General features: G+C 39.9%; 1 protein-coding gene and 1 long non-coding RNA gene across 2 annotated transcripts in view; one reads left to right on the forward strand and one right to left on the reverse strand.

Annotated features, from left to right (window-relative positions):
* MKLN1 (muskelin 1) overlaps positions 1-26,614 on the reverse strand; it is a 372,917-nt gene that overhangs the window by 321,870 nt on the left and 24,433 nt on the right. Inside the window, exon 2 of the mRNA XM_027075496.2 lies at positions 25,456-25,580. Coding sequence (XP_026931297.1) covers positions 25,456-25,472 — 17 coding nt within the window. The 5' untranslated portion in view covers positions 25,473-25,580. The remainder of the gene's footprint in view (positions 1-25,455; positions 25,581-26,614) is intronic.
* LOC113604159 (uncharacterized) lies at positions 9,795-25,753 on the forward strand. Its single transcript, XR_008296638.1, has 3 exons — positions 9,795-10,712; positions 24,292-24,339; positions 25,149-25,753. It is a non-coding gene; the product is annotated as an uncharacterized LOC113604159 (long non-coding RNA).

Below are 26,614 nucleotides of genomic sequence, written 5' to 3' on the forward strand. Positions count from 1 at the left end.
AACATAAGGAAAAGATGGTATTTTAATTTCGTGAGCAAGTACTTTAATACATGAAAATATACGACCCTAAGGACACTATTAATTGTACGTTTTAATAATTATTTCATATAAGTAAATTATAAATATACAGGCCATTTTATAAATTATAAACATTCAATATGTTTATGCATTTAAGTAAAATTAGACGTAATAAAATATTAGACCTATAAAAACATAAAAGTTTTATCCCTGAACTTAGGGGGAAAGCAGAAATGAACTAAAGATAGTAAGTCTTCCCCACTCATTTTAGGTCGCAAACACTTGATAAACTGATGTCAACAGGGAATGAATGGGGTATATGTTCCTTTGCTTTGGGGGGCCTGCAGTATCATCAGCAGAGTGATCTTTATGTTTTTGCCTATTTTTCATATGTTTCATTACAAACATATTGATGTACAAATAGATAAATTCAGGATGGTTATTATTTTGGGTCCAAACTATATCCTAACTCACGAGCTATTCCTATGTTCTCTCAGCATTATCTTAGTGTATCAGTTCTTTACCAATCTTTACTCATTCCTCTCTTTAAAAAGTTTTGTGTGACAACATCGGCTCCCATCTTTCTGCTTAGAATGAATTTCTCGCTAACCTCTGCACACATAAATGTCCTTTCTCAGCCTCTCCGTAAGCTGTTGTCATTCACAGAAGCTCCATCACAGAAGCTCCATGTATAAGAGAGCATTAAACTCAGGAAGAAGTCCCCCCCCACCACCACCTACGGGGTTTCAGACTTACTCAGATACAAGGCAAACAATGCATGCTTCCCCAGCGAAGATACATAGAGAGTGCCCATTTAGCTGAAGACAGAGAGAGACAGAAACAGAGAGGAGAGAGGCGGAGACCAGACTTCCCCTGTCCAAACTGTACTAGAAGTAGAGATTCTGTACTTCTGTAATGCAGATTATTAGCACAATGCTATCAGGATTACATGGATTGTTTTTTTATTCAACTTGGCAGATAGTAGTACATACTTACCAGATTGACTTGATGGAATCAGTGTTAAGAACTACTTTAAAATGATTAGAAGAATTCTTTTTCTGGGGGCGCCTGGGTGGCTCAGTCGGTTAAGAGTCCGACTTCGGCTCAGGTTATGATCTCACGGTCCGTGAGTTCCAGCCCCGCGTCAGGCTCTGTGCTGACAGCTCAGAGCCTGGAGCCTGCTTTGGATTCTGTGTCTCCCTCTCTCTCTGCCCCACCCCCACTCACGCTCTCTCTCTCTCTCTCTCTCTCTCTCTCTCTCTGTCTCTGAAAAATGAATAAGCCTTAAAAAAATAATAAAAAATAAATAAATTTTTTAAAAAAGGAATTCTTTTTCTGGTCTAGATATTTTTAAAGGATTTTTTTTATCATCCCCCAAATTGTCTTCCTCACGTAACTTGTAAAGCTTTTTTGAACCTATCTTGTCCCCTGTTGTTTTCCCTGCGTCAGGCAGGGAACTCAGTTATGCCTATTAAGAACTCCATCTGCCTCTGAACAGGAACAGATCGAGTCGGTGGGGTTGTGGGGCAAAAGATGCGGATTAAAAGTCTTTAGAGTTTGAACAAGAAGAAAGGTGAAAAGTGAAAATTACATGTAATTGTCAGTTTCTTCCTCAAGCATCACTCGGGTTACAAGATAATTTGCAGTAGGCGGCCAAGTATTTTACAAACCTAACTAGCATCATCATTCTGGGACCGGGATGTGCTTCCCTTCCACTTGCTGGTCAATATCTCACCCAGAATCCAATCATTTACAATGAGTCACAATGCATGACTCAAGATTCAACTAGCTACAGTATTTTTCCTCATATTAGATTTAATGTTCCTTTAAGATTGGCTTGTGGGAGGGTTCCTTCCCCACTCCCAGGTAGCTATAGATTTTTGTCACATTGTGTCTGTTGTATGAATATCTCTATGTGGGAGTGTGAGTAAAATGCAATGTGTACATATATAGTGTTGGAGCAGTGCTATCATCAGAAACACAAGTTTAAAGAAAATATTGATTTCACCAATTCATGCAAGGAAAAGACAAATTAACTAAAACAAACACCATATTACAGAATGCATCTGATTTCATTTTTAAAATCAAGTAATTTTTACTCAAATTTTACAAATTTGATTCAGTCATTTCTCATATGCTAGGGATCAAAATCTCCCTCATATATTTGAATTATTCATCATAGATGTCAAACATTACACAAAGATTTATGGTGAAATTAATCCTGTGGATCAAGCACACGTGGCTGCTCCCCAATTGCATTTGACAGCATTTCCATCTTTCAGTGGTTCCTGAAAAGTCTAACCACAGGTTTGCCTAAGTCAGAGCCTTTCTTGCTACCAGAGGCATTTCCATGGTTTTTCATGGTGTGCAAGATAGGTACATTTGAATCCATATCCTATAACTTTGCTGGGTATTCAAGTGTGATCACTAATTAATGAATCTTTGTGCAGCTGGATTAATCAACCCTGAACCAAATCCTTCCAAGACCCTTTTCATTGCTTCTGGCCGAAGGTGAAAGGCTCACACTCCCAGGTTGTGCATTCATAGCCTTTGACCACTGGCCCCAATCTGAGCTTCTGCTACATCCATCCCTTCTGTGCTGGTCCCACTCACATCCTCACTCTTCTCCAGACACATCCTGTACCTTCCCGCCTTCGTGAGTTGACTCAGACTGCTCTTCTCACCTGGAATATTCTTTGCTTTTTGCTCTGTAAACTCAGCTCTTATTCATTCTTTTTGTCAGTTTTGTATTTTTTAGGTACACAAAATAATGCATGACCACATTCTCCTTGGAAAGCTCTTCAACCAACATAGAGGTATATATACAGTACAAACTGAAAGTCCCCATGAATTCTAGCCCTTCCCTCCACTCCCCACTATCTGCCACTGGCACTCCTCTCCTCCCAATTTGCTAGCTATCCTTCCAACTCTTTCTCTCTGCATTTAATATACAAATACAATTTTTGTTGATTTTGTTTTTAAGTAAGCGGAATTGAACTCTACAGTCTGTTCTGTGGCTAGGTTCCTCCTCCTCGAGGCCACTATTAAATTCCTGCTCTCCCCTGAGAACCCCCTCACTGCTATAGCCTCTCTCCGCCTCCCCCATTACCCTGCCTTGAACCTCTTACTCCTGACACCCATGGCACTCTATTGTCTCCTGATTCACCTCTATGATATTGGGTTTTTTAACTTCCTTATGTGTAAAAGTCTTCTCACTGGAATGCAAAGTCTTTGAGGGCGGGAGGTTATCTATATCTTTTGTGGTGTTTAGAACTGTATTATGCACAAAGTAGGCATCCAAACTAGTTTACTGAGTAAGTGAACTCGATTTTCCATGTCCTGTCTATGGTGGGAAAGCTGTGCTTAAATGGAGAGAAACATACAAACGTACTGTAATGGCCTCCTTTAGAGTTTCCATGGCCCCTCCTAAGAATTTCCCCCAATATTTCCTATGTGGCGGGCTGGTAGATTTCTACACGTCAGCTGAGAAGTGCAGCACTTCTGTGACAGGTCAGAGAGCCCAGGCAAAACTTTTCTTCTGGGACCTCTCAGACCAAGGACAGCTCCACCAGCTTAAAAACCCACAGAGAGAAAAACTTTCTTACAGTGAAGGGAAGTTTGTAGTGCAGACTGATGGAGCAAAGGGTCACGAGAAAAGCATAGATGACCCAAGGAAAACTCACTCTCAGACGTTTAGATCTAAAATTTCAACTCTCATGGAACCACTTCTCCGGTGGAATTAATCACTGCACAACAGCCGTGGCAATTCAAAAAGCCATTCGCTTTTCCTTTTAACACAAAAGCTGTAAAGTCAAACTTGGTATTCCTTTTTAAAAATGTGATTTTCTCAGGTCATAGAGGAAGCAAAACAACCAATATGACATCTCGTGTTTTATTTTAAATGCTGTCTCTTGAATAAGTCACTAAATACTTCTATGCCTCAGTTTCTTTATCTCTCTATAAAGTGAATATAACAATAGTGCCTACACTTCTGGCTTCTGAGCATTAAAATGAAATAATCAAGTGCAATATGTAGCAAAGTCTGACTCACAGTAAGCACTCAAAAATGTTAGCTATGATGAGGATGATTACATTATGGCTTCTCACGTCTATGTCAGGAGCTGAAAGGTTTTTCTACCAGGGACTTCAGCCAAAGAAGGCAGACAAGAAAGAACACTGTTGAACTGTTATAATGGTGAACATTATGAGCAATATTTCTTGGAAAATGCTATTCAATTCCTTCAGTCTCATTACGACGAATTTGCTTAGAATCTTTATTAAAGTATTACTTGGAATAAATGGATTATTAAATGCAAAAAATATCTTTTTTTGTTAGAAACTTCCTCTGAAATAGTATTAGTCATAACTGGATTTTACATTCCTTTTGACATCTTACATGTCTTCTATTAATAGTGTCAATTCTTGGGGTGCCTGGCTGGCTTAGTCAGTTGAGTGTCTGACCCTTGATTTCAGCTCAGGTCATGATCCCAGAGTCATGAATTTGAGACTCATCGGGCTTCATGCTGAGCGTGGAGTATGCTTGGGATTCTCTCTCTGCCCTTCCCCACATGCTCTCTCTCTCAAAACAAATAAACCTAAAACAATTTTTTAAAATAGTTTCAATTCTTAAGTCCAAATAACCAATCGAAAGGATCTAACTTAATATTTAATAACTAATTTGTTTTAGCAATAAAGTTGCTGTTGGCTTCAAAGGAGAGCTTCTAAATCCTTCAAGTGAGGTCATTAATCAAAACAGATAAAATCAGGGGTGGCTGGGTGGCTCAGTCAGTTAAGTGTCCAACTTCAGCTCAGGTCATGATCTCACGGTCCATGAGTTCGAGCCCTGTGTCTGTGCTGACAGCTCAGAGCCTGGAGCCTGCTTCAAATTCTGTGTTTCTCTCTCTCTCTCTCTCTCTGCCCCACCCCTGTCTGTCTCTCTTTCTCTATCTCAAAAATAAACATTGGGGGAAAAACAAAAAAAAAAACCCAGATTTTAGTTAATAACTAAATACTTAGAATACTGCAGATAACCAACATAGTTAAAATACTTCAAATTTGTGGTTTTAGGGTCTCAAATCATTATGGAGACCCACCCTGTTACCGAGTCCACACTGTGGACATTTACAGAAAAAATCTGAAGCAACGAGCCAGTTACTTCTGACACAAAGGCACCAGTCACCGGAGAGTTTCAGGTTGAAATATTCAGTTATGCAATTGTTTATTTCACCCAGACGATTTCTATATAATAAATCAATGTAGACTATCTGAATATTTAAGATGTGTTCATCAATGTACAGGCTAAGGCCATAGGATTTGAGGTCAGAAAGATAAGAGTTTCAATTTCAACTTGGTAACCTCCTAGGTAACTGGACTTGGGCAAATTGTCTAACCTTTTGAAGACTCAGTTTCCTCATCCCTAAAATGGGACTAACACTTGTTTTGCTGGATGGAAAGGATAAAATGAGGTGATATATAGAGTTTAATTGACAGTGGGTAGGCACTGAGTAATTTTTTTTTTCTTTTTAGCCATTTCAGTTTCTAAGCTGTGCCGATAAACAAGTAAATACATAATGTATCAGATGATGATAAGCACTGTGGAGAAGAACACATGGGAACCCTAAATGCCAGCCAATTGGGAAAGGAGTAGGCTACAATAAGAAAAATGAAAAAGTAGATGGAGATGTGGATGAGGTGGCTTAGTCTCAGTCCATGCATATAAATGTTGTCAAGAAGCACGAGTGAGTTGTGCTCTTTCTGTTTTCATTGTTTCATACTTGAGACCATCACAAACAGGAGGACACAGCCTATAATTATGCAGGCAAGTGGAGAAGAGGAAAAAGTTAGGAATGAGGAGGTGGGGGAGCTGAGATTGGGGGGCTAATGATCTGTAGGGCCAGCCATTTGTGACAGTGGCCCTCAGTCCTAAACACTGGCCCTCAGTCCTAAACAGCGTCCATGGGCCTGGAAACTCACATTTCCCATTGGTACCCAACAATGCAGTCTAGAGAGTATGTTGGGTTGTAGCAGCAGTTTCTTTTGATGATTAAAAAAAAACTGCTTTAGGGGCACCTGGGTGGCTCAGTCGGTTGAGTGTCCGACTTCGGCTCAGGTCATGATCTTGCAGTCTGTGGGTTCGAGCCCTGTGTCGGGCTCTGTGCTGACCGCTCGGAGCCTGGAGCCTGCTTTGGATTCTGTGTCTCCCTGTCTCTCTGCCCCTCCCCTGCTCATGCTCTGTCTCTCTCTCTCTCTGTCAAAAATAAATAAACATTTAAAAAATTTTTTAAAAATTGCTTTAAAAATAAAATCACCTCATTTACAGGAAGGATAGGACAAATACAGCAAATCTGAAAGATTTAGAGAAAATAAGCCACCTAGAATCCCATTCGCCTAATGCACTTAATATCAGCGATTGAGTTTATTTCCTCCTAGATTTTCTGTATGTATATTTGAAGATGACTGAAATCATTCTGTATACAATTATGGATTCTGTGCTTTTATTTTTATTTATTTATTTATTTAATGTTTATTTTTATTTTTTAAAATATTTTTTTAATATTTTCTTTTTTTTTTCATGTTTGTTTATTTTTGAGAGAGACAGAGACAGTGCGAATGAGGGAGGGACAGAGAGAGAGGGAGACACCAAATCCGAAGCAGGGTCCAGGCTCTGAGCTGTCTGCACAAAGCCCTACGCGGGGCTCAAAATCGCCATCCGTGAGAACGTGCCCTGAGCCGAAGTTGGACGCTCAACCGACTGAGCCACTCAGGCGCCCCAAAATATTTTTTAATGTTTGTTTATTCTTGAGAGCGCAAGAGACAGAGTATGAGTGGGGGAGGGGCAGAGAGAGAGGGAGACACAGAATCTGAAGCAGGCTCCAGGCTCCGAGCTGTCAGCACACAGCCCAGTGATGTGGAGCTCAAACTCAGGAGTCGTGAGATTATGACCTGAGCTGAAGCTGGAAGCTCAACCGATTGAGCGACCCCGGTGACCCTGTGCTTTAAAAAAATTTTTTTAATGTTTATTTATATTTGAGAGAGAGAGAGAGAGACAGTGTGTGACTGGGAGAGGAGAGAGAGAGAGGGAGACAGAATCCAAAGCAGAATCCAAAGCTGAGCTGTCAGCACAGAGCCTGATATGGGGCTTGAACTCACAAGTCGTAAGATCATGACCTGAGCCAGAGTTGGACGCCCAACGGACTGAGCCACCCAGGTGTCCCTAAATATAAGATTGTCTCATACGCATTTTCCTTGTTGCTAACCAGGTTTTCCTAACTATCTTTTAACATATGAATAATACATTGTTAAATAAACAAATCGTAATTTACTTGTATTGTTAGATGTTTAGACTCTTTCCAATTTCTTGATATTATAAATACCACATCAATACACATTTTCCTGTATATTTTCTCTTCCATGCTTTAGATTACCTTCTTAGAATTGATTTTCAGAATTTTCAAAACATAAAATGTTCCAGGACATCAACATTTTATGACTCTTTATATATACTGCCAAATTGCTTTTCAAAGGGATTATATCAAGGTGTAGTCCCAAGAATGACGTGTGAGAATAACAAATCTCAGTGTACCCTTGAAAACAGTGGCCTATTACATCATTAATTTTTTTTTTCTTTTTTGCAGTTTCAGTTTCCAGGATGTGATAATAAACAAGTGAATACATGGTATATCAGATGGTGATAAGCACTGTGGAGATCAGCAAACTGAGGGAAGGGAGAGTGGTAAGGGGCTGGGGGTTGCTATTTAAATAGAATCATCAGGAAAGACCTCTCTAAAAGGATGGCATTTGAGTCAGAGCTGAAGGAAGAGAGGAAGCAAGATATAAGAATCATCTGAGAGAAGATGCTTTCCGGCAGAGAAAACACCAAGAAAGGCCCTAAGATAGATTTCTGTTTATTGAACAGTCCTGGAGGAACAGCAAGAGGGCCAGAGTGTTCCTGTTGCTGAGAAGAGGGGTGTGTGGAAAGAGAGGAGACCAAAAGGAAAGTGGGCAGTCAGGACATGTAAGGCTTTATCAGCCACTGTAAGGACTTTCTTTTTTCTTTTAGAGAAAGAGAGCATGCTCATAGTGGGGGAGAGGAGCAGAAGGAGAGAGGGACAATCTTAAGCAGGGTCCATGCTCAGTGTGGAGCCCAATATGGGGCTTGATCCCGTGACCCTGGGATCATGGCCTGAGCCTAAATCAAGAGTCAGATGCTCAAGTGACTGAGCCAGCCAGGCGCCCCATAAGGACTTCTTTTATTTTGAGCTAGATGGGAAGGCACTGAAGGGTTTCCAAAAGAGGGGAGTCGGGAATTGTCTTTTGTTTTATATGATTAGCCGATGTGTTCAGAATAGATGAAATATGCTCAAAACCAAACTCGGCCTCTTCCCCAGCAAACCTCCTACATTCCTAGCATCTCCATCCTCTGATTCATCAATGCTCAAAACCTCAGTCATCTTGTGCACCTCAAAACCAACTGTCACCAAACCCTGTCAATCCTCCCTCCAAAACGTCACTTGCGTTTGCCTTCTTTATCCATTCCTATTGTCTAAACCCTACCACGATCTAACTGGTCCTCCCATCTTCTATCTTTCTGTTCACCACTCATACCACTCAGTGCTTGTCAGAGCAATCATCCTAGCAAAGCTGATCATGTATGGGTTTACCCTTTATCTTTGCTACCCCTTCCCCCAATAAAGTCCAAATTCTTTAGAATGGAATTCAAACTCTACCACAATCTGATTCTAATCCAGCAGTCAAAACTTATCTCCCATTCTTATTCAGAATTAAGTGTGCCTTCCTGTCTAACAAGTTTTTGGACCCAGCTGTGGACTTTCTCACCATACACCTTTGCTTACATTGTCTCCCCTTCCCTTCCAGCCCCAGCCAGAAATCCTACCCATACTTCTAGGACCACCCCAAGTGTCACTTTCTTCACGAATACATACTGAATCTCCCTGGCTGGAATTTATGCTTCTTTCTTTTTTTGCTCCCATAAACTCTACTTCATTACCCACACATTCTGTATCATATTAAACCAGAGTTTTGTGGGTATGCTTTCCTTCCTATGTGGTGATAAGCTTCTTGAGAACCCATATCTTAGCCATCTTTATCTCCTATAGTACTTATTACAATGCCTTAAAGAGGGGTGCCTGCATGGCTCAGTCAGTTGAACATCCCACTCGTGATTTTGGCTCAGGTCATGATCTCTTGGTTCATGGAATGGAGCCCCATGTCAGGCTCCGTGCTGACCGTGCAGAGCCTGCTTGGGATTCTCTCTCTCCCTCTCTCTCTGCCCCTCCCCCACTCATGCTCTCTGTCTCTCTCTCTCTCTCTCACAATAAATAAATAAACATTAAAAAAGAAACCAATGCCTTGAAGATATTAGGTGTCCAATAAATGTTTCTGGAATTTAAACTCTCCAAGACCCTGTTGCTAATTTGTTGTTGAAACAGAACTAGGTTTCAGATCATCTGATTCTCAGCTCTGTGCACCTTTCCCCATACCATTCTCCTGATGTCTTCTTTCTGTGATTTATTGTCATCTCATCTGAAGTACATTTGAAACCTCTGAGGAATTTTAAGAAAGAATGATTAAACAAAGAACAAATGGTGGAATTTATTTCCCATGCAGCCATTTAAGTTAAAGTGAACCTAATTTAGGGGCGCTAAAAATCTGACTTCAGAGGCACCTGGCTGGCTTAGTTGGTAGAACATGGACCCGTGATCTTGGGGTTGTAAGTTCGAGCCCACATTGGGTGAAGAAATTACTTAAAAATAAAATCTTCAAAGCAAATTTGACTTTGAATTTAAAAATAAAAATTATAAAACATGTTTTATAAATAATTATATACATGATTAGAAATTTTTTAGCTTCTTAGAGTTTGATTTTTGAGTTACACTTAATCTTTTAGGAGCCAAGTCACCATGTTTCTTAGTAGCTCTAAATTTGTAGTCTCGGGGAAAAAAGTATGTTTGATTTGGTTTAACAGCTGGAAGCAACATTTCTAGCCCCTAAGAATAGGAGAGGGCTTAAACATTTGGGATGAGACCCTGAGGCAAAGTATAATTCCCAATTCTCCCAATCCTCCCCATCTTGGAAAAATAGCCCAAGGCGCTACCGTTCTCAACTAGGATTCCCCTTTGGTAGTTGAAGTTAAATAAGTAAATTATATTCCCACGTGTGTTATACATAAGTATATGTAAAATGAGCATAAAATTAAGTTATAGTATTGAAAATATAGTAATAGCTAGCATTAATAGGTACATATGAGAATTCTTTTTGAGTGATGAATGTGGATACCTTGGGGAAACGCAGACTTGACTGAATTAAGACACATATTTTAGGGAGACCATTAGAGAATTGTTTAAGGTAGCAGGGGGGAAGAAAGGCGATGGAATGACTCTTTCTCTCCTAAATAGTTTTGCCTTCTCTCCGTTGCAACTGGGAAGAGGTCAGCACTGCTATGAAAAATGTCCCGTTGAGGTCTTCACAAATTCAAAAGAAATGGGATGAAATTAAAGCCCTATGTTTTATAGGGAAAAAAAGGACAAAACTGAAGCACAAATTCGCCTCCCTCTGCTCTGTCTCACCCTGAGGGTTATGGCAACAACTGACCTGTGAACCTGATGACAATTGTAATGCAGGATCATAGAAGTGACAGTAGCCTCGGAAGTAGTTTCATCTACCTCCTTTCCTTGGTGAGTAAGCCCCAAACTGCCCCAAAGAGTTAGCATTTAAGAAACTTTCCCATAAGCAATTTCCCCCAACTATAACCTAAATTCTACCTTACAGAGTGATGTGGACAATTTTTTCTTGAGCCCTACATGGAGATGTGAAAACAGCTTTTTGCCATAGCTAATGATGATAACCATTTCTGTATCATAGGGGTTATATTTCTGGGCCATGGAGAGAGAGCACAAAGTAATGGGTACAAATTCAGGCTTGGAGACAGACAGAGTGGTGCTTAAGCCACAGCTGTATGATCACTGGCAATTTACTTAAGCTCTCTAAACCTCAATTTCCTCACCCATAATGTGAGGATGATAATGCCATCCAGCCGATCAAATTACTGTGAAGAATAGTCTAGAACAAGTGCTGTCCAATGGAAATATAATTTGACTCTGCAAATATGAGTTCCATACATAATTGAAAATTTTCTAGTAGGCCCAGTAAGAAAAGTAAAAAGACACAGGTGAAATTAATTTTAGTAATATATTTTCCTTAACACATCCAAAATATTTCAATATGCAAAAACAATTAGTGAGATAATTGTGTGAGATAATTAGTGAGATAGTCCCTTTTGTGTACCAAGTGTTTGAAATCTAATGTATATTTTACACGTACAGTTTATCTCAACTCAAACCAGCCACATTTCCGTGGCTATTAGCAAACTATAGGTCTAGAAAAAGGCTACAAAGCATCTAGCATGATGCTAGGCGTGTAGTGAATGTCAAGAAGTTGGTGCTTCCAAAATTATCATTAATATTATTCTTAGAGAACAATGTCATCTTCTCAAAGCCTTTGCTTTTCCAGACTGATGCTAATAGCACTAGGATGCCATTAGGGGTACCTGGAGAGACTGGCGGGGTGTTGCTCAAGCCTGAACCTTCCATCTACTTCAAGGGCAACATCCTCATGGTTGCTCTCTATCCTGTTATACGGAGGGGTCCACAATAAGTGGGATCTGCCTGGAGAATATATCCACTGAATGCCAATGACTTTCAGGTACTGACACATTAAACCCCAAGAAGTAGGCACCTCCCCTCATCTGCTACCTTCTCATAGAAATAGGACAGGCTAGGGCATTTGCTAATGCAACCATTTGCTCTGATATTTTTTCCCTTATAAATAGTGAGGTGCCATGCCATACGCTGTGTTCAAAAGTTGATTTGATAAGTTAAACGTTGTTACCATATAACCTAGCAAGCCCACCGGGTATCCCCAAGAGAGTTCTAAAACATACCCGCACAAAAACTTGTGCACAAATGTACGTAGCGTTATTCAAAAAGGCCAAGAAGTAGAAGCAACCCAAATGTCCACTAACTGATGAATAAGTAAACAAAATGTGGCATATGCTTACAATGAAACTTTATTCAGCCGTAAAAAGGAAATGGAGGGCTGACACATACTACAAGCATGAATGGATCCTGCAAACATTATGCTGAGTAAAAGAAGGCCCCATACTGTACAATTCCCTTTATCTGAAATGCCCACAGTGGGAAAATGCGTAGAGACAGAAACTAGATTAGTGATTTTCATGGGCTGCAGGGAGGGAAGAATTGAGAGTGCCTGCTCATAGGTATGGGGTTTCTTTCTGGAGTGATGGGAAAGTTCTGGAATTAGGTACTGGCAATGGTTATACAACATTGTGAATGTATAAGGAACCACTGAATTATATTTAAAAAAAAAAAAAAAAGTTGATTTGTTGTCCCAAGGAAGCACTGATCAAACAAGCAAGTATGCCAGAATTTCAGAATAGAGAAGTATTTGTAAGACTTTAAAATTAGAAGAGATTAGGAGCATCTGGGTGGCTCAGTGGGTTAAGCGTCCGAGTTTGGCTCAGGTCACAATCTCACAGCTCGTGGGTTCAAGCCCCACATCAGGCTCTGTGCTGACAGCTCAGAGCCTGGAGCCTGCTTCACATTCCGTGTCTGCCTCTCTCTCTCTGCCCCTCCCCCACTCGCTCTGTTTCTCTCTCTCAAAAATAAACAAAAACGTTAAAAATTTTTTTAAAAAACAAGTAAAATTAGAAGAGATCAAGGGCACCTGGGTGGCTCAGTCAGTTAAGCCTCTCACCCTTGGTTTCGGCTCAGGTCATGGTCTCGCAGGTTTGTGGGTTCAAGCCCCTGCATCAGGCTCTGCACTGGCAGCATGGAGCCTGCTTGCATTTCCCCCTCTCCCTCTCTGTGCCCCTCCCCCACTCACGCTGCCCCTGTCTCTCTCAGAATAAATAAATAAACTTTAAAAAAAATTAGAAGACTGGGGTGCCTGGGTGGTTCAGTAAGTTGAGCATCCGACTCTCGATTTCGGCTTGGGACATGATCCCATAGTTCATGGGTTCAAGCCCCACGTTGGGCTCTGCGCTGACAGTGGGGAGCCTGCTTGGGATTCTCTCTCCTTCTCTCTGCCCCTCTCCTGCTCTCACACACACACACTCTCTCCAAATAAATAAATAAAGTTAAAAAAAAATTAGAAGAGATCACTCATGCCAAAAAAGATTATTTGATAGGCTATCATCTTTAACCAGAGCATACATAATATCAAACCTTTCTCTCCTTTCCATCAATTAAAATTGTTCTGCACTTTACCATTAAGCTATTAAGTAAGAGAGTACAAACCCGAAGGGCACACACACACACACACACACACACACACACACATATACATAAACATAAACGTGTAAATGTGTCAGAGTGTTCTGGAAGACAGAACTGGTTCCTCTCTCAAGGCTCCCATTTTGCCCTCAGGATGGCCCCACCACTCTCCAGTACCACCTGCCCTACTGTGTGCACAGCAGTTGAGGCACGGGCTCCAGAACCACACAGCCTCTGTGAAAGTCTGGGTCTGACCGCTCACTGATTTGTGATTTGGGGCAACTTTCCTAACGTCTCTATCCCACAGGTTGTCTTTGCAAGGATTAAGAGAGTTAGTATATATAAAGGACGTCGATGAATGCCTGGCCTGTGGTAGATACTTTGTAAGTGTTTTAAAAACAAAAATTTTAAAAGTGTTTTTAACCCCCTGACCCCACATCATGCCAGAGGTGCTGGAGTGTACTTTCCCTCTGTCTGGAACGTTCTTTCTGTACAATAGCACTGGCCCTCTCTTCTTTCAGTGCTGTGCTCAGATATCACCTCAGTGGCCCCGATCGTTCTCCCCCCTTCCTGGCGTGTTTCTGTTTGTAGCATTTACTGCATTCTGATATACAAAATGATAATTTGCTTATGTATCTTCTTGGTGGCCCATCAACTCCTACCAGAAGGCAGAGATCTTATCCGTCCGTTTGCCACTCAGCCCTACGTGTCCAGAGCAGCAGCTGCTACAGAGAGAAGTACCCCACCGTGTTTTCTGGTAAACAGATGGGCGTTACTCCTGGGCAGCGTCCTGGGGACCAGGTTAGGAGTAGGTGTCCCTTTCACGGAATACCCCTTTGCATTTCGTATTTTACCACGTGCTTCTGTTCCTTTTGTAACAACAAAAAGTGAGAAATAAAATACTGGAAATTAGAGAGTACAGGATCCAGAGAGAAGCCAAAAGCACGAAGCATTAAGACTTCAGGCATCAGTGACCAGAGGAGGATTCTAGAGGAAGGCATGAGCATACTCCTACAGGCCCCCGTTAGACTTCGTCCCTGAGTAAAAAGTGGAGTGACACCTCAGAAATGGCACTCAGCCCTTGTCTTGAAGCACAGCATGTACACAGGTTAGTGAGAAGTCTTAATAAGACCATTCATATTATGCAATGTGTGTCCTGTACCTATGGGTACAATGAGAAATTTTTCCATGGCAAAAGGCCTGTTTCCAGGCACAGTAAACAGAGCGTTTGCTGAGGGTTGTTTGCCCCCTTCCACCATGGCAGCGTGGGCAGGCAGGTGGCCGTGGCGTGTGCGCCTCCTTGGGCAGAGACAGACGGTCTGTGTCCATGGCCTGAGAACACTGCCCTTCCTCATTTCCTAATAGGTCCTCTGGAAACATGATAAACATTAAAGGAGCCCTTGTAAGAGACTTGGACTTCAAATGAACTGTTCTGTAAACGTATCCCAGTTGATTTGGGGTAAAACTCTGCTCTAAGCTGCTTTTGGGGTCCCCTCATCTCTCTTTTCAGTCTCTCCCTTTCCTTTCCAATGCTATACTACCTTTATGCTCTCTTCTGTCAGCAGAAAAACAACTGACGAGGCCCTAGCCCCTTGGATAATGTATTACTCCTTCCACATTTCTTTTGCATTTAAAGAGGGGTTAATTGGAAAGAAATAATCATGGTGATGCTGTTGATAATGATATAAATATCTATAAATCTCCAGTAGAGTAATTTACTTCTAGGTTTGAATAACAGAAGTGCTCTTTTTACCTGATTTTATTTTATTTTGAAATGTTTATTTATTTTGAGAGAGAGAATGAGTGGGGGAGGGACAGAGAGAGAGGGAGACAGAGAATCCAAAGAGGGCTCTACGCTGACAGCAGAGAGCCCAGTGCGTGGTTCAAACCCACAAACTGTGAGATCATGACCTAAGCTGAAGTCAGGCACTTAACCTACTGAGCCACCCAGGAGCCCCTCACCTGATTTTTTAATGTGCTTGTAGATTTATTTCCTATAGGTTTTTTGTTGAAAAGGTAACATGACAATAGAATTTCAAAGGACAACACCCCAAACCTCATTTTCCTAACGCAACAATTATTTTTACTTTTTACATATTGCCTTCAAGTTTTGCTAATACTAGGAAGCTACATGGCGAGGGCACTATATTGAGTCAGATTGGGATTTTTATCTCTCACTGTCGCAAATTAGCTGTACAACCTCAGAGGGTTGTGTAACCGCCCTTTGCTTTAGTTTCCCAAAGTATAAAATGAAGAGGCTAGACCAAATGGATGATCTTTAAGATCCCTCCACCTTTAACAGTCTATGAGTTTTATCTATAATCTACTTTTTTGTTTCATGATATTCACATGGAATGGTATATGGAATAAACACGCTAAGAAATGTTTGCAAAGTTAGTTGACTTTGTAAACTATGTCTGGGAAATATTTCCATGTATAATGAGTTCTGCAAAGGTAGGGTTATAATGACAAACCCCAGGGATTTCAAAAGTAGCTACCAGATTACCAAAAAGCTACAAAAATTAATACCAATACATTCGTGATATGTTTGCAACTAAAGTGTTAGCAAGCTCACCCATAAATTCTAAGTAATACACTTAGTTTGATAAGACCATTCTCATCTTTGTTGATATACAGTTGTTAATTCCTAATGTAAATACAAGAATGTTACATCAGTGTAATTTTTCCATGTGGTATTCTTAACTTTTAAAGGCTCTTTATAAGAAAATCAAAGAGGAAGAACAAAAAGAAAGGAGTGACTCTATCTAACTTAGATCATATTGGCAGAAACATGTGAATATAAATGTCTAAAATGTCAATAACTATTAATGGGATGAAGGAGTCACTCTCCCACACTGCCACTTGGTGTGTGACCCGGTATAACCTTTCTGGAGGCGACCAGACAATACTAATCAAGAGCTTAAAAATGTTCCTACCCTCTGTCCGGGTAATTCCACTTACAGGAATTTGTACTAGAAAAATAAGACGGGCACAAATGCTTGGTTGCAGTATCGTATATAACTGGAAAGAACTGGAAAGAATCTAAATGTCCAGAAATAGAATAGCTAAATAACTGATTACATACATTACATAAAATATACATTAAATATGTGAATATGTATATTTTTGATGTATATTCATATATTATGATGTATATATGATAAATATATATTTGTTGATATATATGCATATGTCTATAGACTTTTTTCCTGCCTCAGTCAGGTCTAATATAGATACCAAGGGTGCTCATTGCTACTGGCTTAATCACTATTAGGTCTTTTCAGTGAACAGAGGAGGTAAGAAATATATGTAAACACGTACATATGTGTCGTAAATTTATATCACTAACTTCTCTTTTTTTAAATAATTTTTTAAAACTAATTGCTATGCCCAACACGGGGCTTGAACTCACAACCTCAAGATCAAGAGCCCCATGTTCTACCGACTAAGCCAGCCAGGTGCCCCTTATATCACTAACTTCTAATTCAAATTCAGAACTATGGGGTTTTTACCTAACCTCTTCTCTTTTACATCTCGATTTCCTTCCTCCCATGCTGTGAATCTTGGTTCTCAAGGACACCGAACCTGATAGAATTAGAAGATCCCATAATTAATATTTGCTTATCCCGTATTACCCGGAACAGCAGTATCGACACCAACACCAACCATACGATAACCAAATATGGTTTAAAAAAGTGTTTTTGCAGTCCTTTTTGCCCTTAGGAAATATCCCGTTTAGGGATATGCAGTCAGATTGCTGTGTCTTCAAGTTATTCAAAAGAATTTCTCTGTATCCCACCAATTGTATGCAAAATTAGGCTTTTAATAAAAATTAGGAATTGGATTTTTTAAAATTAGTGTTTTTATAATTATGTAGATATTTACATAATTCCAAAGTCAGGTCTCAAGGTATACAAGTCTAATTTCTATCGCCATCCCTTCTACTTCATTCCTTTCCCCCTTTTACAGGTAACTATTACTCTGTGATGTCTATCCCTCCACATGTGTATGTATGTATATATGTGTATCTACGTATGTAAATATATATTTATATCCGTTCTGACATAAACGGTAGGCTCACTTTTCTCTCCCTTGCTATCTACTTACAATGTATCCTAGAGATCAATCTGTGTAAGTATATGTATGAAGTTCCCTAATTCAATTTTATAACCGCACAGGACTCCATTGTGTGGATGCACCATATTTTGTTCGAGTCCTCTATTAATGGACATTTGGGTTGTTTCCAGTCTTTGTTATATAAATAGCTTCTGTCCTATGATTTGGTAATATATTTATACATACTCAAGTCTTAAATATAAATAGATTTTTAAAAAATAGACTTTTACTGCATGGAACTATACAAGATGACCACCTTACACCAAATAACAAGGGCACTGTCAAAGACTACTAGAGTCATGTCAGAAGAAGCCAGGAGCTGATTTGAAGATGCTACTACAGGCCACATAGGGATAATTTAGGCATTAATAAGAATAATAAATAAGATGTATTGAAACACATTGAATATGTTTTAATTAATGAGCTCAAATGATAAAATGACAACAGGGGCACCTGGGTGGCTCAGTCAGTTAAGCGTCCCACTTTGGCTCAGGGCATGATCTCAGTTTCTGAGTTCAAGCCCCAAGTTGGGCTCTCTGCTGTCAGCACAGAGCCTGGTTCAGATCCCCTGTCCCTGTCTCTCTCTGCTCCTCCCCCCACCAAAAAATAAATAGACATAAAAAAAAATAAATAAAAACAACAACACCAAAAGCAAAATTAAAAAAAAAAAAACATGATTAACCACCATGGGCACATGCCAGAAAATCAACTCAAGGAATCATGGGATTAAAATATTACTATTTTGCAATTCTTAATAAACTAATGAATCTACGTAACATAAAAGAAGAGGTTATTACATAGTGTGCACCTCCTAATGGCAAAACATACAACTACCCATGAAAGTGTCTTGCAAAAAACCCCAAAAAACAAAACCCACCCCCACAAAAACCAAAACACTGAATCTGATAAAGCCTGTAGATAATTGTAGGAAATACACAAGACAGAAGAGATGTTAAACTATATATGGGGAGGCAATGCGAAAAATCCAAGCTGTGGGAAGGTCTACAGACGAACAGCTTGGTTTCTTCAACAAATAAATTGCAAGGAAAAAAATATTAGAGTGGAAACCCATATATATTTAAAAAGATTTAACAGACCTATCAGCCAGTCTTAGTATGTGAACCTTATTTGGATCCTGCTTCAAACAAATTATGAAAGTAAATTACAATATTTATGAGACAATTAGAAATTTGAACACTGACTAGTTCATATTATTAAACTATTATTAAGTAGTTCAGGTGTCATAATGGTTATGTTTTAAAAAAACCTTATTTTTAAGATCCAAGTTGAAATATTTTTGGTTTAGATGATGTAATTTCTGGAATTTGCTTTAAATAAAATGAGTAGAGGGATACCTGGGCGGCTCAGTCAGTTAAGTGTCCAACTTCGGCTCAGGTCATGATTACGGTTCACGAGTTTGAGCCCTGCGTTGGGCTCTGTGCTGACAGCTCAGAGCCTGGAGCCTGCTTCTGTGTCTCCCTCTCTCTCTGCCCCTCCCCTGCTCGTTCTCTCTCTCTGTCTTTCTCAAAAATAAATAAAACATTAAAAAGATTTTTTAATAAAATGAGTAGGGAAGAAGAAGAAGGTATTGATGGGTTGGCCATCATGGGTTGATGAGTACATGGGGTTCATTATGCTCTCTGTCTACCTTTGTTTATGTTTTAAATTTTCTATAATAAAGCACTAATATGCACTTATATATATAATGGGTATTTTTAGGTATGTGTGTATGTATAAACATCCATTATAAAAAAATACAAGAAAATGTTAATAGTGTTTATTTCTGGATGATAGAGTTATGATTTATATTTCCTCATTTTTACTCTATTGTATATTCTATAATTTTTATGCTGCACGTATATTCTTTATCAGGAAAAAGCTATTTAAAAAGAAAAATCTTTTGTATAGCAATACCATTTTCACAGTTCAACAAGAATTCACTTCTGACATAGTGAATAAAATAACTTTGTATATTTTAAATATTACTGGGCAAATCAAATTATTTAATATTTAATTATATTTAGTTTTGAATGGGTGCAGATAATAGTTCATAAAAATATAACTCTAAGGTTTGAGGTGTGGAAATTGTGTCATTTGGTATAATAGGATAACCTTAAATTTATGGCTTAGGAGTAAACAGTTTTTTTTTTTTTTTTTTTTTTTCTCCTTCTTACATAACACAAAAACAACGGATCCAGTTTGGCACCAATTTTCTCCTCCAAAGTCACCTTTGTGTGAAATGTAGCACCTCAGGTTTCAGTGAAATAACTTGCAGATGAGAAAAGGTTTCTTAACAAAATTTTCTTGTAATTTTACTACAGTGTTAGTTCCTGGCAGCCTCGGAGAGTCCTTTTTTTCATAGGTAAGTGGGTGGGAGGAATGCTCTTCTCTCCTTTCTAGAATGTAGAGAGAGCGAGCAGTTGAGATCACTCCTTTTATATCGCTGAAATAAACGCAGGGCTATGATAGTAGATGCAATTAAACAAAAAGATAGATAATGGGTAATTTTAGCGTATTAATAGTTAATACAGTGTACCTCAAGGTTTGCTATTCGATTATGGGAAATGAGTTCTTTAAGATCAGTAAAATTGTTTAAAACCAACTTATAAAAACTAGCGTGATTTATAATTACATATGGACATCTAATAATCGTTATATCATCTGAATGATCTGTAATCAGATAAGTAACCCTTCATTTATTCTGAAATAAAGAGGTTTCATTTATCTAGTGTTCCTTCTTTCTTTTGTTCACATGTAATTTTCTCCTAAAGAAACCATACTTAGCTGGGTTATGAAACACAGTAACTGAGTATCGTTCAAGTAACATTTTGTTCTAAACGTAGAGGTTAAAGCAAAATCATGGGTAGCTGTGATTATTCATTTGGAAGTGGAATTTTCTGATTTAACAAACGGCTAGGGGGCAGATAATGTTGACTTGGGTCCCCTTGTCCCTTTGAGTTTCCATGGATGATTATAGATTTCACATAAATTCAGTCTACAGTTGCAACTATGTGCCAGGCTTTGTGCTAAGTGTTTTCACATATAATCTCAATTATTGACTACAATAACCCTGTGAAATAGTTATTTGGGAGAGAGGTTAAGTTTCTTGCTCAAGTTCTCACGGTCATCCGGTGCCTTGCAAATCTCGTGTTACCACTTTTAAGTTATGAACACTGGTGAGTGAGAGCATTCAAAGCTGTCCTTGGTGCCTAGTATGGAACCTTGTACTGGAAAGTATGTCACGTCAGCTCAGAGGATGATATTCATCTGTCTCATTGTAAAGACAGGGTTCTCTGCCTCCCCCACACTATGGGGGATATGCAGGGGTGCAGCGTGCTTCCTGTTACAGTATAGATGGAGCATTTCTCACGGAGACACCGACTGAGAAGCATCAAGGAGAAGACACGGGGAGATCTGTTCTTCATAGCAGCAAGGCAGTGCTCACTTTCTGCCCTGATCTTTTAACAAACATTAGAAAGTCAGACGTCTTTAACTCTGGGAACCAACAGTTTTGGATCGGATGACCAACAAACTAAAGCTCAACCTGAGAAATTTGATTCTTGACGTATTTCCAACAAGGGTCACTTGTTTCATCCCAGGGGACTCAAAGTTAAGAATTAAAAACCTCAACGTTAGTAAATTATATGTCTGAAGTACGGAGAGTTCTAATTAGATGTGCATCCCAAATGCCAGTAGAGCCCACTCTGTTCATTTACTCATAACTTTATGAAAAACTGTTTGTTTGAGATGTGGTTTTTAAAAGCAATTTACCTTCAGGCTTCAAGAACGGAATGTGTGTGAAAAGAGTTTTCCAACTTTTATCGACTCGGTGATGAAAAGGAAAATATGTTTATGAGAATTTGCGTGGTAACTCAAAATTAATTGATCTATGAAACCTGAAATTTCACATTAAATGCCAAACCCAGTTATAAATTTCAAACATTATTTTTCAAAGCATACCTGTGTTCTAGCTACTAATACTACAGAATCATTCTGATGGGCATTAACTGGGCATCGAATTATTAAGTATCCCTCTAAGGTTGTATTAGAAGCTACTACTAAGAATATTTTATTTGTGGAGGCGTAAATACAGGTTACACAATACCTGGTAAGTTGACTTGAACGAAAGGATCTTAAAAATAAATAGGAACAACAAAAATAAAACATGACTAACTCTCCTGGTATCATCAAAACAAATGTTTCCAAGGACCTGAAGCCAAGAAAAAAGAAATCCAGAAACACAAAGGCCGAGATAATCGGTGAATCTACCAGGCGTCTATAAATGACAAAACAAAACACTAAAAGCCAAACCAAACAAAAAAAAAATCCCACCTGCTTGGAAGGAACGAATGCTGAACAATGTTCACCCTTTCTGCCCCTCTGCCTGCCACAGAAATCCCAGCCTCCAGCTAATCTTAAAATTACCAAATCTCCAAAAATTATGGGAGATGTATGTCTTCAAATGCAGTCCTATCCAATTGCACGGATCGTATCCACATTAGCTGAAGTAGTAATTATTGAGGGAAGGGTAATCTACTTCATTCATGTTAATAACCAATTCTTTCTCCGATTTGCCACAGAGCCAACTCAACTTAATTATTAAAGCACAATAATATTGGATTGAACTATTTCTCAATCCAAGAATTTTTATTATAGAGAAAAGGCTTGGACAATTTAAGCAATTATGTGCTTCATTTCTCCTTTTCTGTAACTCCATTCTTGCTTATTTATAAGGTATTGAATTTAACTTGCTTCATTCTTAAAGGTTTACATCCTGTCGTCTTCTTTTAAAATTTTTAAACTAGATTTTGAAAGGCTGCAGAGTGTCAGGGTGGCTAGTTCCTATGAGTAACAAATCAGTCCCTAGAGCTCAGAGTGCTGCCCTGGAGAACAACAAGCCAAATTTTGGCTGCCCTGAAAACCCTGCGTACACAGCTGATGCACGTTCTAGAGTTTACCACACCTCTCCCCAAACACTTGCAAGGGTGCCCGCCCCACACAACCTCTCCTTAGATCCAGGCACACACCATTTCTTTTCACTTGGATGCAATATCGCTAAAGGGCAAGGTCTCTTGGAAGAGAATTGAACTTGGAGTCAGAATCCAAGTGAGCTCCAGCTCTTTACGGGACGAGTGAAAAGTAATTTAGCTCCGTGGGGAAGCATGTGCCTGCTAAAGCCAGAATGCAGAGATGTGAATCCTAGTTTTTTCACTTTCTCGCCGTGTGACTCTGGGCAAGTCATTTCAATCTTGTGCCTCAGTATTCCCGTCTATAAAATGCCAGTGATAGCAGTAACAGCCTCAGAGAGTAGTTGTGAGTCTTATTAGGGCCTAAAACAGAGCCTCAGGTATCCTGAGCACTCAGTAAATGCCAGCAATTGTTATTACCAGCTGCATGACCTTGGAGAACTCATCTAACCTCTGTGAAACTTTACGTCATCTCCCGTACAAAAAGGGATCACAACCTCACACGGTCTTTATGAAGACCAAATAAACTCATAGAAAGTACGTGGCCGTCATTTTTAAAACAGAAGTACCAGGCAACTCTTTCAACCAAGTAGAATTAGTTCACACACACACACACACACACACACACACACACGTTCCTGAGATAGCACTTGTAACATTGCATCAGAAGAATTTGCCGACCTGTCCATCTCCCCCACTAACATTACTTCCTCTGATTCGCCTCTGCACCCTCAGCATGTTGCACATACCTAGCACAGGACAGGTACTCAGTAAATATTTGTCGAAATGAGTATCGTCCAAACGACTGGACAGGAATTCTCAAGGCCTTTGCTAGAAATGATGGATTTTTACCACTTTTTGCCAAGCGTCCTCAGCAGACCACCCAGAAATTGGCTTGTTTTCCCTCGGGCCCAATATACTGAGATTTTGTCATTTCGAATGCAGCCAATCTTGTGTGGTTGCATTCACTTATTCTTTTTGCTTAATAAATAATTATTGAGCACCTATTGTGTGCCAGGTCCTATGTTGGGCTCCATATGGTGCACCACGAGTGGCAAATGCCCACACGAATTTAGTGCCTGTGTACTATATTGAAAGAAACTATTTACTATAGAATCATTTACTACTGGAGATAATAAGCTCCTTGGTTTGATTACTTCATTAGAGTGATAGAATCTCAGGGTGGGAAAGAAGGGTTTTCTTGAAGTGGGAGTCCTTTATAGAGTAATAATTGAGATCAGGGATGTGACTGTTTAAGTTCAAATCCTTGCTCTGCCTTGTACAAGGTGTAAGACCTTGGGCAAATTACTGAACCCCTCGGAGCCTTATCATTTCTCATCTGTAAGTATGATTGATGTGAGTATTATACATGATAATGCATGCTGATCACTTATGGTACCCGTCATATAGTGGGCACTCAATACGTGTTTGCTATCGTGATGAACCTGATCCCTCACTCCAGTGTTTGAACTTCCATCACAAATATATCCAGCAAATGGGGCAAAAATGTCCGCATTCTGCTTGAATAGCCTCAGGGTCAGGGAACTTAACTACCTCCAACAGTTATCCACTTGATTGGTGGGCAAGTCTAATTGTTGATAACTTCTGGTGGGTTGAAATGTACATGCTTACATCTTCCACTCGTGGCTCCTCCCTCTGTCATTTGGGATTACTCAGAAGAAATCTGATCTCTCCTCAGCAGGATAGCCCCCCCTAACTTTGGAAGGTAGCTACATAGGCCAGCTGATATCCCCATCCTCACACACCCAAACACGATGTTACATTTCTTCAACCATTTTTTACATGACACTGTTTACCAGATCCCTTATCCTTTTTACTCGTGTTGAATAATCTTGTGTTTATCAATGTCTTTCTTCCAGGCTGAAGGTCAGGATTCACCACATGGAACAAATGTAGCCTGGTCACAGGTGAGTACTAGAGAACGACTTGGCACCTTGAGCACTATATTTCTATTAATATAACAAAAGATTGATTTTTTTGAAGTCACATCACACTGTGTTGACTCATCATCTACTAACAATCTACAGGAGACTCTAAATCTTCCTACGTGCGCAATTGTAAGCCTTCTCGCCCCCAATCTGTTCTTGTACAATTGAATTTTGGGATCTTTTAGTACTTTATATCTGTCCCTATTAAACTTCATATTATTAGATGTGATTCATGATTACATTTTGTCAGGATTTAGCTGGGGGGGGTGGGGGGGGGGAGATCCTGATTGTATCATCCAGCTTATTTGTTACCCTTTCTAGTTGGTATGTCATGTCTAAATGTGTTTATCACGCTATCAGTGTCATGATTTTAGTCATCGATGAAAGTGTTAAGGGCGACAGGGCTACAAACCAGACCTGCATTAGATGCCTAGAGACCTAGGTGTGCATCAGCCTCTTGAGAATTTTTTTAAAAAGCATCATTCATTCAATCAACAAATATTTATTGAGTGCCTACCATGTATCAGCTACTGTTCCATGTGTTGAGTATAGAGTGGTGACTAAAACAAAATCCCTGCCCTCATGCAGTTTACATTCTAGTAGAGGAGACAGATAATAAATAAGAAGACAGATTATTAATCCTAAGGGTTTTAAATGAAAAACTAAAGTGGGTGCAAAGCTAAGGAAGGTTGACAGTGTGGTGGAATGCGGGGGAGTCCCTAGACAGTATGGCTAAAGCCGAGTTGTTTTTGACGTTTGATGGCGTTGCTCGTGTCCTCCATTCCTAGTGTGCCTCTGGACCGAAAGGTGTCCCAGAGTGGGCGGCAAGTTGATTTTTCAAAACCCATTTTTCTCTATCTCGGGTCACATTAAGAAAGCAACTGATAGCACGGTGGTGAAGGATGTAGACGGTCGTGAAACCGAATAGGAAATTTGAAAGGACACGATTCCTCAAGAGACTTGACGGCATCTCTTCATACGAGGACCTGTGGACCCTGTGAGGCCAGCGACACTAGAACGGAAGCCAGGTCACACCTCTCGATAAAGACTCCAGAAAGAACTGAAAAGTCGAAAAGGAGAAAAGGTGACACTTACCTTATTCCAATCCCCATCTTCTCAAATATGGAGTGGGTTGTGAATCCAATAACTTATGAAAATTCAGGAGGATGGACTGCTTGGGCGATCCCAAAACTTGGCTCAGAGAATCTGGATATTGAACTCTGGAAAAGAATCCCACAAGGAACAGATGTGAAATCGACCTCTATTAACTGCTCTCTGCTCATGATTCTAATGTTGATAAGTTCTTCTAAATCGTTTCAGATAATCTCCAATCCCCTTTGATATTAGAGGGACTTGATAAATCTTTCTCTGGTAAAATCCGAATTGTATGTTCTGATTTGAAATTTATATTTTTGCAATGATACTTTTAGCGTTTACATTCCTTCATTCGTTGAACATCTATTTTGTCCTAACTACTGGGTGGAGCTAGGAATACAAAGGTGAATAGAATAAATGTGGTCCCTGCTTATAGGGGCTTTATAGTAGAGCTTCTCATAGAAGGCAAGCTAAAAATAGGAGAGGAAGCTCTGATAAAGAAGTGTACCAAGAACTCTAGGAGGGTCACCTAACCCAGACTTTGGGAGAATTGAAAGTTACTGATTCCTAGGGCTGCCTGCGTGGATCAGTTGGTTGAGCAAACAACTCTTGATTTTGGCTCACCTCGTGATCTTATGGTTTGTGAGACCAAGCCCCACGTCAGGCTCTGTGCTGATAGCTTGGAGCCTGCTTGGGATCCTCTCTCTCCCTCTTTCTCTGCCCCTCCCCAGCTCTCACGTGTGCCTGGTCTCTCTCTCTCACTTTCAAATAAATAAACTTAGTAAAAAAGAAAGTTAGTGGCTTCTACATGGGAACTTACAAGTTACGGAGGAGTTAGTTAAAAAAAAGAAGGGGCACCTGGGTGGCACAATCGTTTACGTGCCTGACTTCAGCTCAGTTCATGATCTCTCATGTTTGTGAGTTCGAGCCCCACGTCGGGCTCTGTGCTGACAGCTCAGAGCCTGGAGCCTGCTTCAGATTCTGTGTGTGTGTCTCTCTCTCTGCCCCTCCCCAACTCATGCTCTGACTCAATCTCTCTCTCTCTTTCTTAAAAATAAATAAACGTTTTGGGGCGCCTGGGTGGCTCGGTCGGTTAAGCGTCCGACTTCGGCTCAGGTCATGATCTCACGGCTCGTGAGTTCGAGCCCCGCGTCAGGCT

Source organism: Acinonyx jubatus, chromosome A2 (genome assembly GCF_027475565.1).
Source record: "Acinonyx jubatus isolate Ajub_Pintada_27869175 chromosome A2, VMU_Ajub_asm_v1.0, whole genome shotgun sequence".
NCBI classification, from domain to species: domain Eukaryota; kingdom Metazoa; phylum Chordata; class Mammalia; order Carnivora; family Felidae; genus Acinonyx; species Acinonyx jubatus.